Source organism: Haliotis asinina, chromosome 2 (genome assembly GCF_037392515.1).
Source record: "Haliotis asinina isolate JCU_RB_2024 chromosome 2, JCU_Hal_asi_v2, whole genome shotgun sequence".
Classification (NCBI taxonomy): Eukaryota; Metazoa; Mollusca; class Gastropoda; order Lepetellida; family Haliotidae; genus Haliotis; species Haliotis asinina.
In genome coordinates this window covers 37,061,966-37,075,524 of record NC_090281.1, presented here as the reverse complement: position 1 = coordinate 37,075,524, position 13,559 = coordinate 37,061,966, and the positions used below count along the sequence as shown (strand labels likewise).

The following is a 13,559-nucleotide window of genomic DNA, read 5'->3' as shown; positions in this document are numbered from 1 at the left end:
CCTGTGTACGTGCGTGCGTGCGTGCGACCAATTATCTCCTGAAACTTAATAACTTCAACTTTACATAGAACCTAGGTTCCGTTTACTAGAGAAAAATACGCTCTGACTGGTTATCTGCATAATGTGTGTTTTGGGCCAGTATTAAACCGTATCTGAATAACCTAAGTCAGTCGCTTGGATTTCTACACGTATATAAGCATAGGTACTAGACATATTGATTCAAGACAAAGGACAGGAATATGACCTCTAAAACCGCTGCTATACTACAATCACAGTTTGACTAAAGCATACAATACGTTTACGCCATATACACATATATTGGCTACGTACAAGCATGATGATGGACTTAAACGTTTAGATAGAGACGGGTGCACTACGCCTAATGGAAATTGCAGGGATGACACTGCATCAGGACTTTGCACCGTGTCTGTCAAAGATACTGAAATGGGCTTCCGATGGATTACCTCAGGATTGTCAAAAGCATAACGCGTGCAGGTCACATGAATGAAATCTAATGGTCAACGCAGAAATGAAATATTTCACGCAAGTCCGTTCATCTGTACGTCGACTTCATACAATAATTATACGTATGGGAAGGCTCATGCAAGAAAGACATATATGTCCCAGCTTGGTGGTGTTTGGAATTACGTAATATATGGATGTTGTTTCAAGACATTAAATAGTTCCATTCGATGCGTTACATTACAGACTGATGTGTTAAAAATATAAGTGACAACTAGTTTACTAGGACCTGTACAAAATCGAATGTGGATTGGACAAGCTATGATATAAGTATCATGGCAGGCAGTGAAACAGGTCTCCTCGTCCGATCGATATAACCGTCACTGATGACAAGCAACATGTCTACCTGCCAGCATTAAACGGTCACCATGAAGTATCCACCTTTGGCTGGTTCAATGACCAAATATTATGCATTAGATCTGATAAATACAATCACTAAAAGTCTTTATCACCTCTTGTCATGACCCAATATTATTCTTTACCCCAAGTAAGTGCGATCGCCGAGCCCTGGCCATCACACTGGGCAAATATGACCACTGGTCAATGTTTTAGCACTTCTGGTGAGTACAGCCACAAAGACTGCTCGTCACCGGTGGTAAGCTCAACCACCGACAAGCATTGTTTTATTACCTCCAGTCAGCTTTGCTCGGTGTCTAATCCTTCACAGGAAGTGATGTTATCACTACCAGAACTAAGAAACGATTTCTTTACAGCGTGTAATATTTAGTGGTGACTCACGATATGCATTTTATGTCTTTAATTATCTCCAAAAGCCAATGCATGTACTAAGAGTTACTAAACCTATTCTCTGCGTTAGCCCTAACTAATTTTGAAATATCGTGCAAACCCTGAAAATGGTGAGGAACGGCATGCTATAGCCAACTACAAATGCACATACATGTCTTATTAAGTTGAGGCATCTGGTCAATAAATAAATTTATATTCCGAAACTCAGTTTACGAGCGCTTCATTCCTCTGTCAGTAATAATCGTTTAACGTAGATATAATACATGAACTACCACATAACACAACCTACTCACCTACCGTACCCCTCATTGTTGCAGTGCGTACTCGTAGTAAAAGCGCAGGTCTGAAGACTTAATCTTATCTACTGATAAGATGTGACGACATGGCTTCATACAGCACACACCATGAAGAGGGCTTTTCTAATACTGTGTTTTCAAGTGGCAATTGGTAGGTTCGTTGTTAAACTCGCTTTTGAGATTGTTCCAATGTAGGTTAAACGACTTTATCTGTATATTTGTTCGTTTGGTGTAACAGTTGTTTTACCCTTCTGCCAGTTACATTGATCCATAACAATGCGGACAGTAGATACTCGAATCTGGATAGCTTATTCAAGCGATGGATATCAATTTGAAATATGATATGATGAAAAGAATGACTAAGCAAAATATTGAAATTTATCATGCATCATACATAAAGCCGTTGACGGGCTTCACAGCCTGGTCTTCAGCATGAAGAACGAACGCTTTAGCCACTAGGCTACCTCCCAGCTCCTAATTGCGTTAACCGTACATATTATGCGTTATGTTCACACACTGCTGCGGAAATGTAATTGATCACGAGTCCTCCATGTTTTGTCACTTGTTACTTTCGTCGGAATACCACTTGAAACAGTGCATCGGTGTGGCATGCTAGCAGTGTACTGTGGGATGAAATCCCCAAACAACCGAGACCTTACTAAAGACAATTTCCAATAAATTTCAAATTAAACTTTAGGTGAACATTCGATCTGATGTTCAAGTAACATTAGATGGCTAGGTGCAACTGGTATACCCTCCTGAACGAGAAATAAGGAAGACCCGTGTCACCACCTCGTCAGTTTCATATCTAGATTTGTTTAAAAAGATTGAGAAGATCAAAACACTTTCTGCAAGTGATGACTTCAAATGCTCAATGTGTAAACCGGTATTCCAGCAAACCGATCACTTTCCGAAGTGTTGAAGTGCAGTCGACTGTCTCCAAAGACTACAAATAGCGTGAAAGGATACTCTCAGAAAAGTTGTTCTTTAATCCACTGCTCAGTAAAACATATTACACATGATTGTAAGGGAAGGGGTTTGATTTAACGGGAAGGAATCAGACAGTTTCATGGAATGAGCAATGTGCAACCTCCATTCAGCCAAAACAGTTCAGAGAGCTTATTGTGGGTTGTTTAAGATAGTGGATGCGGCTCATCACGAGTGTTCGCTTCCCCTGATGTGTAGAATGTTTGAAGCCTAGCTCTTGTCATTATGTTGCTGGAACATTGTTAAATGCGATGTAAACTCATACTCGTTCACTGAGGGAACCTACATAAATGTTTCAGGAAGATACCCTGCAGTAGTGTCGGAACATGAGCACGAAAAGCATGGGCCAGAATCTGGACTGGAATGCTACTCGTGCCACAAATATGACCATCATCACCATGACGACAGGTGTCACGTCCATTATTGCCATGACGATGAGGTATTGTGTTTTGGACGTCGTTATGGAAACACTACTTATACTCAGCATAGCCTTAATATTTGGGGTTATATTGTTTGTAGAATAGATTGTGCACACATTTTCAAGAAAATTATCCCCAAAATATATTTCATCCTTATATTGTCTTCAAGATTTACCTTATCGTTTTCTTTATTGTTCTGTTCGTTTCTTTAAACAAAATGCATTTGATGGTATTGTAGTCAGAACAAAAACACCGATCATACATTAGACTTTATTAACATTTATACTTTATTAACATTTGACTCATGGTATCAGTGGATTATGTGTTTTCGGTTGTTATATGTTCGCGGAAGTGAATGTTTACTTTCCATTATAACGAGGTTGGTTGATTCACAAAAACATAATTAATACTCGGATCATGTCATGTGTTATAACTCCTCCATACCACGATGATAATAAGAATGTTTTATGAGTATATCTTTTTCTCTTTCCTAGTTTTGTCAAATAGATATTGGACTCGATGACACCGTGGGCGGGAAATGCAAACATCGCCAAGAATATAATGTAAGGTGATTTCTAATTTACTACCTGACATTTAAACATTGTTATGTTGATCTGTAAATGTTTGGATGCTTCAAACGTCTTTAAGTTCAATGAAAATACACACACAAATAGTTATGTTGTACAGAAAATGATAACTCAGTTTGTATATTCTAAGTACGAGAACTTATCATTTTCCATAAAGATTTCTTTTCAAATACAATGCGATCCCTTCACAATATCAACATTTGTTGAAGACGTAAGTTGCAATGACTCTAACACGTTGTTTTGGGATACTTACTGTTCAGTGAACTTAAGATAAGCAACATGTCGGTCAGTAAAAGGATGGTCGCGTTTGACTTGGAACTAGGTTATAAATCGCATATCTTTACAGATGACACATGTGTCCTCGGTTTGTAAGCATGTGTTTGATAATTCAAAAAAGATACCAAGACTGATTCATGTGGTTTAAAGACCCGAAATGTAGCAAAGATTCACTTCAGTGAACTCCACATGCCACGGAGCACATATGCATTACTGGACCAACATCATACACACCTTGCAAGCACCGAGAGGCATCTTCCATTGACACTAACCGTTACCTTATTGAGAATCTCTTTTTAACCGTTACCATATTTTGATAGTTCGTTTAAACCATTATCATAATTTGATTGTTTGTTTTTACCCGTCATGAAATCTGGAATTGGTTTTAACGGCTTCCATTCTTTTGAATTACAGTTTCACCGACACCATATTCTCTAAAAAATCTACAGTTGCCACCCTTTTGAATTATTTTTAACTGTAACCATTATTAAATGTATTGGTATCCACGGCCTTATTTTGAATTAGGTCAAATGTAGAATGTTGGAGCAAATCTAGATAGCCTCAGCATTTCTGGTAAGAACTGTTACGGATTTCTTTAATTTGCGCTATATTCCTGTGCTGTCAGTTGTATATTTTCAACACATTAACTACATTGGCTCTAACTGCCAGTTCATCAGTCCTGATATTATGACGTCGTCATATGAGCGAGACATTCTGCCCTCATCTCGCCTGGTATGTTGATGCCCACTGAACATTTCCAGCACTGCTTGCACGATATGAACACCTGGTGTCCTGACTACAGAACTGTCTTCTACTACGGAAAATGCCGGTTTTGTTGCAACGATGTCGAGTGTGTCAATCAAGCTCTACATATTACAGGTGAACACCATAACACAAGATGCATACATGGCTCAGGATAATTGTCATACTCTGAAGAAGTAATTGCCGTCACGTTACAAAATAATTTTTATTCATGAATGCGTGAAGGTGAAATAATGATTATTCATCACATTTAAGGAAATCCATGCGTGCTTGCGCACATGTGTATGTTTCCTGCTTGTTCCATTCTTTTATGGACAATATAAATATTAATACGACATATAAAACGACATTACGTTGCCTGTTATGTTTCTGTTGGATGCAGAAAGAAACCTGGTCAATCTAAAAGTTACACGTGTATAATCACTGATTCAGGTGTGCCTTCTGTGACGACACTGCCGCCACCGACAACATCAGGCACTCCCGACTGTGTGGATCTGATTCCTGACTGTGCAGCAACGGTCAATGTTTGCTCTAACACACTTGCACCAATAGTCTGCAAGAAGTTTTGCAATCTCTGTGGTAAACGGTTCTGTTCCTCACATGGGTAAAATGTGTTCCACGCCATGGTATTGCTGGAATATTGTAAAACGCGATAGAAAAACCATAGCTACTCACGCTTTCACTGCATGAATGCAGTCTGTTAGGTATCGTTACTAATACCATAAGTGATTGACGTAATGAGTATTCAGTTACAGAAACAAAACTCAACGTCATGCAGTGAACAATGTCTCGATATGCTCAAGACAGTTATAAATATTTTATATTTGTCGAATATGGTTTAACTTGTATGCATGTATGTGTTATATTTGAGTGTCCCCACCTAATTTTAAGCATGTTTTTCATTATTACATTTATGTGCAAAATGTGAGTACATGTGAAGAAAATTGATAAAAACACACACCCATCCCGGCCCTCCGGAACAAACTGGGCGAAGCCCTACTAAAAAAACACCATCACTCCCCTCTAATCACATCATTATGTACTGCTCCTGGACAAAAATGGAAGTATTTACACTTAGCTTCTATAGAACTGCCTGTGACTGCCTCCGATCAAAAACACGTAACAACTTTCCTTCTTTACAGATGCCCAATCATCAAAAAGTACACAAGCTACTACTGAAGCTACAGTTACTACAACCACACCGACCACAACTCTGCCACCATGTATGGATCTCGTGAAAGAACACCACTCGCCGCTGATATTTGCCCGGTGTATTGTGGACTTTGTCTAAAAGGTGAGGGATGGTAGGGTAGCCTAGTGGTTAAAGCGTTCGCTCATCAGGGCGGGTTCGCTTCCGCACATGGGTACAATGTATGAAGCCAACTTATGGTGCCCTCCGCCATGATAATGCTGGAGTATTACTAAAAGCGGCATAAAAATAAACTCACTTACTCCGGGAGGTAATATACGCTAAGTCCAGATTTGTCGTGTATATGCCAATTCATGATCCGCATACAGTCATAATTTTGATGGAATATTGATTTGTGCTAAAAACAAGTAAACAAAACTTATGGTCGCAACAGTGAATGAAATGCTTTCAAATACTCCACAAAGCACTTTCGTCGTGTTATCCGAGGTTCGATACAAGGGTATAACTATTAATAAAGAAGATATACACACATAGGTCTTTACAACTGTAGGTCAACATTGACCGCAATAATAATTGACTGTAAATGTTTTTTTTATCTCGAAGTGATGAATAAACTCATGACCTTACAAACAGATGTACCATTGGCACTATTCCACCCACAGTGTATTACCTACTGTCTGTTATACAGTTACGCCAACAGCTTCACTGCCTGTTTGTAACAGTACAACAAGAGAGGATAACTGTCTATTGGTTCCAAACGTTTGCAGCGATCGGTTAGCGCCATACTTCTGCCCTGAGTTCTGCGGCTTATGCACCAGACAAGGCAAAGGTAAAGTGTTAAAGTACTTTACTATGCAAAAGATCAGAGTTCCTAAATTATTTAATCATTAAACATGATGAGAAGATATTATGAGTTTTCAACCAGAAACTGCCACAGCCTGTACTCTACATTTGCCCTCTATATAATTCCCAGCATTTTCGAAGTATCGTCACCAAAGCATTTTAGAAATGACCACACTGGTGCGGGTAAATATCCTCAATCCACATTAGAAGCTCATTTCATCGATGAAGACAACCCAGTATGTTCCAGGGAATTACCTTTCGAATGCATTTTCACCGCATCGACAGCCATACTGAAAAACGTATTTTTCGACTCAGCAACTAATGACAACATCAAAACTTCACTGTGTAAATAGTACATGCTGTGCTTGTCCAATACAACAAGGAACTGCCACAACCGATGGGACATCGACGGCTACCGTCCTATCAACAACTAGTACAGGTTCGGGTTTATACTGCTTTTATATCATTTACAACCTGTATTTTTCTGACATTAATTCTGATTCTTTGTCATAATTCACAAGGTGCTTAAATATGGTCACCGATTTGTTTCGCCCTCTTTTGCAACACGTTTCAATTGTCAGCACCGAAGTCCTTTTAATTTTATCTCTGATTTACCCTTAAACGTAATATCATTTCAGGCTGTTACTGCAAACATTCTGATTCATATTATATATTGAATGTTTACATAGGAGCTGCATACATCCTCACTTCATGAGCTGTGTGCATGTCACATCCTCATTTGTATATCTGTATGCATGTCGCATCATCATTCGAGGATCTGTATGCATGTCGCATCCTCATTTGTGGACCTGTATGCATGTCCCATCATCCATCATCATTTGTAGATCTGTATGCATGTCACATCATCATTTGTATATCTGTATGCATGTCACATCCTCATTTGTATATCTGTATGCATGTCGCATCATCATTCGAGGATCTGTATGCATGTCCCATCCTCATTTGTGGACCTGTATGCATGTCCCATCATCATTTGTAGATCTGTATGCATGTCACATCCTCATTTGTATATCTGTATGCATGTCGCATCATCATTCGAGGATCTGTATGCATGTCGCATCCTCATTTGTGGACCTGTATGCATGTCCCATCATCCATCATCATTTGTAGATCTGTATGCATGTCACATCATCATTTGTATATCTGTATGCATGTCGCATCATCATTCGAGGATCTGTATGCATGTCCCATCCTCATTTGTGGACCTGTATGCATGTCCCATCATCATTTGTAGATCTGTATGCATGTCACATCCTCATTTGTATATCTGTATGCATGTCGCATCATCATTCGAGGATCTGTATGCATGTCGCATCCTCATTTGTGGACCTGTATGCATGTCGCATCCTCATTTGTGGATCTGTATGCATGTCACATCCTCATTTGTAGATCTGTATGCATGTCACATCCTCATTTGTAGATCTGTATGCATGTCACATCATCATTCGAGGATCTGTATGCATGTCGCGTCCTCATTTGTGGACCTGTATGCATGTCGTATCCTCATTTGAGGATCTGTATGCATGTCCCATCCTCATTTGTGGATTTGTATGCATGTCACATCCTCATTTGAGGATCTGTGTGTATGTCGCATCCTCACTGGGGAATATGTATGCATGTCCCATCCTCATTTGTGGATCTGTATCCATGTCCCATCCTTATTTGTGGATCCGTGCTTATGTCGCATCGTCATTTGTGGGTTTGTATGCATGTCACAGCCTCATTTGTAGATCTGTTGTTTTGCTTATTTTAGAAATCTCATGAATCTCATGTAGCTAGGCTACTCTAGGACAAACGTATATTACATACCTTCTTCAAGACAGATATGATTGTACTTTTACATATGAAACTAAAGTATGTTAAAAAAGTCGAGGATAACACAGTTAATACTTCATAAACACATATCAAGATGAAGCACAATAAACTGCTCCAACTAATCCTCTTCCGATAGTCTTCAGTTGATGTGGAACTTGGTGTGATGTCGATTTAAAGAGTATTACAATCACTTGCGTCTTTGACTGTTTTTTCTAGTTCGGACAAAAGAAAAAAATACTTCCATTGTGAGCCCTGGTTCACACGTATTTTCTTTATATATTCACTGGATTTCAGTAACCTTGAGTTCAAGTACTTGCTCTGACCACAGCCCAGTTTGTAGCAGTTTTGCGGACATATGCCAACGGACGTTTGGTCTGCAACTTTGTGAGAAAACATGCCGTACTTGTGTCTCAGGTGGGTCAAATTTCGGTTTAGAATAGGATTGTAAGACCAGCAACCCATGTTGTCAAATGGGGCGACCTACAGGGTCAGAGACCGTGCTGGCAGAACTGATAAATGTCCGTGATGACACCGAAAATATAAATATGTTTTCTACTATACGGTGTTGCACATCACCAAAACAAAATGTCATGTGATCATTGTGTCGCAGGTGGAAAACAAGAGCCTTGGGATAAGACACTTTGTTATTGGGTGCCTTCATAACCTAGGTAAACTGAGCGTCATACCTATGCAATGTAGTCTAGAGCGGTGGGGAAACCACGGTGAATATATTGATCATGATTTTTCAGCAGCCTTATTTCTGACATATGGTCTTTTTTATCATTTACAAGATCTAAGCACCGCGTTGCCACCATCTGCTCCTATACTAAAGACAAGAACGTACCCAGCGACGCTCTCTACTACACAAGCTGCACGACCTTCTGTATCAGGAATTCAAACTTCATCAGGTATGCATCTCATCATGTATTGTTAGCATGTGCTGTTGGCATGTTCCAACATCTGTCATCAAAGACTGGCTTAGATTTGTCTTTGAGCAATACCTAGGTCAAGTGTATGCAACCGTTATTGCCGTTTTGAAACGCATCTAGACCTATATGGGCTGCCAACACTGGATGAAATAAGCATGTGAATTTCTGGGCCCCGTTTCACAAAACTCTCGTAAGCCTAAGATCTCGTAACTTTCCTCGTAGCATTTCCACCTCTCATGTTACAGTATGCCAGGTACAAATGTTACGAGAAAACTTACGAGATCTTAGGCTTACGAGAGTTTTGTGAAAAGGGGCCCTGGTATGCAGGAATTCATTTGTTGGTGTTGTAGCGATTGAGTCAGTTCGAGAGTCAGTCACTTTGATCTTGTCTGTGGTCATTGTGCTCATGGGGCCTTGAAAGAGGTCTCTGACAGCTTGTGAAACTACTGGGGATGGTTTGAAAGAATCCTAACACAAGATGAAAGAACATTATGCCAAGATGTCTTAAGAGAGAAATTTCATTCCTGGAAATAACGTTTTAGCGTTGTTACCAGTTTTTGGTAATGTCATTATACGAAAGTTAAAATAAAGTATCCAAAAATGAACGGATAATGCCAAGCATCTCTGTCTGACTAATCGTAGATCATTTATGCAGTGATACATAACGTCCGAACATAATTCACAAATACCATATGCAATGGATCAGAGACCGTAATAATGGCATAAATTAGGTTTTAATGGCAGAGGTAAGAAATTATATTTACTCAAGACCAAAATCTTCAACTTGGTACAGTAGATTTATATTTATACTGAATATTTCTAAGTAACTTATGTACTTAAGCGTGAAAGAAAAAATCATAAGTCTTTTTAATCCGAAATCAACACTAACAGCCAAAAGAAACGTTGCACTTCTTCCTTAAAGACCTTCTTCATCTGTCTACGGTGAACCCAGTCTCTTTGTAGCGCTGAATAAGTCTTGTAACCATGATATGGTGGCATCCGAGAGCGTTGGCAACAGCATTGTATGTCTACCCCATCTGCACCATCCCAGTGAATCTTTCTTTCTCTTCGGCTGTTAATCGTGGCATATTTCTCGTACGTGTCTATCATATCATGCAGTCTAGTCTATTATTATACCCTCCAGAACAATTCTACACGTGAAATGGGCGTGTATACAGGAAAAGAAAAAAAATGTTACTTTGCAAACAAATGTTTTCACCAATGCAAATCGGCAGACAGTTTTAAGAGACTGAAATCATAGGGATGATTCTTTTGCAATTTTACACACTCTACAACCGCCGTTTCATGTTTGAATAGTTGAAACATTATGATTTTAAATGGTTTACCTTTGTCTCAAAACAGAATCATATTTCAACCTTTCTTTTGGACATTCAAATCACTCTTTTTGGTTACTTCGGTATGTTCGATTATAGGACCGTTTAACCTCATGTATTCTGATGACATTTACCTAAATATGAATGCATTTTAGAATTGTTTTGTGATTTGAATAAAGCTGTGTGGGGGGTCTGATAGCGGTGGGCATAGTCTAGTGGTTAAAGCGTTCGCTCGTCACGTGAAACACCCAGGGTCGACGTGAAACGTAAATCACTCAGCCATTACCAGGGTAAGAAGCGTCTTGGTTTAATGCAGACAGACAGATATGTTATTAACGTCTCACCTTGTGTTACATTGCATACAGTATTGTATACATGTATACAGTGTTAAAGATGACAACAAAATTTTACACAAGCCATACCAGAGGAAGCATGAGAGGTAAAGTTGTATACGTATTAAATAAACAATTACAAAGGAACGATCTAAAAATGTAAATCAATAAAATACAATATTAAAACAGCAAAGTTAACTCAGCATGTGTATCATATACCCATGGACGGCGGAGAAACTCAATGTCTCCCTTCCGTACCGTAGTGACGCCGCATTGGTCTTAATTGTTCTTCAACGTTTGCTACTATACACTTAGCAGTACAAGTCATGATCTGTTCTGTTACCATCAACAAGATCTACACTTCACGTTCCGAGCATCTACGAAAGCTCAGACAACCAGTTCCACACAGACACGCTCCACGACAGAAACTGCAGGACCAGCTAATCCGTCTACATCAGGAAGTCCAACTCCAACTTCACCAGGCACGTGATTATGATTCGTTTGTTTGGGTAGTTCTTTCTAACCTGATGACAGTAGGCTCTAAGGTGCAAGGGTGTTCGAGTAAACATGTTGGCAGTAGGCTCTAGTGTGCAAGGATGTTGGAGTTAAACATGTTGGTAGTAAATTCAAGGTAACAAGGATGTTGGAGCTGAAGAAGGTGGAATTGGAAGATCTAAGCAACATGTTGTCAGCATCTGCTTCAACACAGACAAGTACTTCATCAATGGCACCCTCCACGACAAAAGCTGCAAGACCAGTTTCCCCCTCTACAACAGTAGTTCCTACGCCTCCAGGTAACCATATCGCTATGTTATTTTCAATTCAAAAGTCCCACTAAAAGGTTTGTATGTTTTTTTCGACTTTTCGCATTTTGAATATCGGCATTATGAAGGAAATCAGGAATGTTATATTCATTATGAATTTTATTTTATGAAAATCTTATCACCAAATGTGAAGTTCGTTGATATGAGTCATGTTTTGAAACTTGGAAAATATGCCAATTGAATGTGGAATTTTCTGACATGGTGCTGACCTCGGATACTGTTCTAGCACGCACGTGCTATCTGTGTGGGAACTACGCAACATTTGAACCCTGCACACTTGCTGAGCTGACCCTTGGAACACCGGAAGTTTGTCCGTCTGGGAACTATTGCATGACGGACTTATTTACGATGTTAGACGGCTCCGAAAAAGTTTTCAAACGGTAAGTCAGTGATTAATCAGTCAGCTTTTAGGAAAATTCCACCAATATCACGGCGGGGGACACCAGAAATGGGCTTCACACATTGTATCTAGGTGGGAACTCGAACCCGGGTCTTCGGCGTGACGAGCGAACGCCATAACCATTAGGCTGACCCACCGGCCCTTCAAACGATAAGCGAAATAACATAGGCTTGTGTTTATGACTAATGCAAGTTTTTGTACAAATTCATTCTGGGCAGGTTTGTATTGCATAACCACCATGTGTACTCCATGGCCTAACTTTATTGTACATAAATGCATACGGTCGCTGTGTGGGGTTATTCATGCACGAATACTATTGATAAGGTAATGAAATATTTACCTTTGAAAGGTGTAATTCAATATGCAATGGATGCTCGAAAATTGGCATTGTTTACACAAATTAACGAATCAAAGTGTTTATTGTCAGATCCCAAGGAAGTATACTGAGGTGGTAGATTACTCACGTTACCTGTCGGGTACCCATTCACTGCTTTGTGAGCAGATGTATATTACGAACATGTCTCAAGGGTTCACAGAATTTGTTTCAGTTTAATTCAGCAAAGGAGACCTAGAAACTGAAGATGCCACCCATTCTCATCGTCCAAATTGTAACAAGGATATTCATGTCAAATGTCTTGTCTGTTGGTTCTTGGCGTCCAACTTTGCTTACTGAGATTGAGATTTTTTCCCTCTCTGAACGATCTAGTGGAAGCTTTTTGAAAATTTTACGTCAAAGTGCTTACTCCAGTATTTTTTCAAGGATCTTATGTGGAAATACATATACATTGTTTTCAGGTGTGTCAGTCATTGGGATTGTCTGCGGAAATGGTACTCCGAAACGTCAGATAAAAGTGTGTGTACGGAGTTCAAACCTTCCAACAATGTCTTGGATCTGGCTTGTCACTTCTGCTGTGTGGGCGACAACTGCAACACTAAGATCATCCCTGAGACAAATGTTCTGTTCAAGCCATGATGGAAAACCCAATGTCAGACGCGCAATGAATATATCGTTACAACAATAAATCTTTTTTAAAAAAAACAACACCGAATAAAGTCCACTTCTTCATTGGAATTATTGGTTAGAATTGATCGTGTTATGCAATCCGTGAAGATCAGGGTTATAAGTCATCTGCAGTAACCCATGCTTGTCGTAAGAGGCCACTAAATGGATCGAATGGTCAGGAAAGCTGACTTTGTTAACACATGTCATCGTATCCCAGTTACGTAAATTGATGATCATGCTGTTGATCGCTGGATTGTCTGCTCGAGACTCGCTTATTTTGCAGACCGCCGATACATAGATGGAATATTGCTG

At 39.5% G+C, this 13,559-nt stretch overlaps 1 protein-coding gene across 1 annotated transcript; it reads left to right on the top strand.

The window, feature by feature from the left end:
* The first annotated feature begins 797 nt into the window (after window positions 1-797).
* Window positions 798-13,217, top strand: LOC137271775 (uncharacterized). The gene is made up of 10 exons (XM_067804175.1): window positions 798-816; window positions 2,852-2,991; window positions 3,466-3,534; window positions 4,596-4,713; window positions 5,029-5,175; window positions 6,435-6,575; window positions 8,720-8,839; window positions 11,692-11,814; window positions 12,071-12,224; window positions 13,040-13,217. The coding sequence occupies exons 1-10, from the start codon at window positions 798-800 to the stop codon at window positions 13,215-13,217; spliced, it is 1,209 nt and encodes a 402-aa protein (XP_067660276.1).
* The last annotated feature ends 342 nt before the right edge of the window (window positions 13,218-13,559 follow it).

Excerpts from the sequence above, each read along its gene's own strand:
- LOC137271775 (XM_067804175.1), top strand. Across the intron at positions 2,992-3,465 it reads ATTATTGCCATGACGATGAG|TTTTGTCAAATAGATATTGG; the intron begins GTATTGTGTTTT and ends TCTCTTTCCTAG. Across the intron at positions 3,535-4,595 it reads AACATCGCCAAGAATATAAT|CACTGCTTGCACGATATGAA; the intron begins GTAAGGTGATTT and ends GAACATTTCCAG.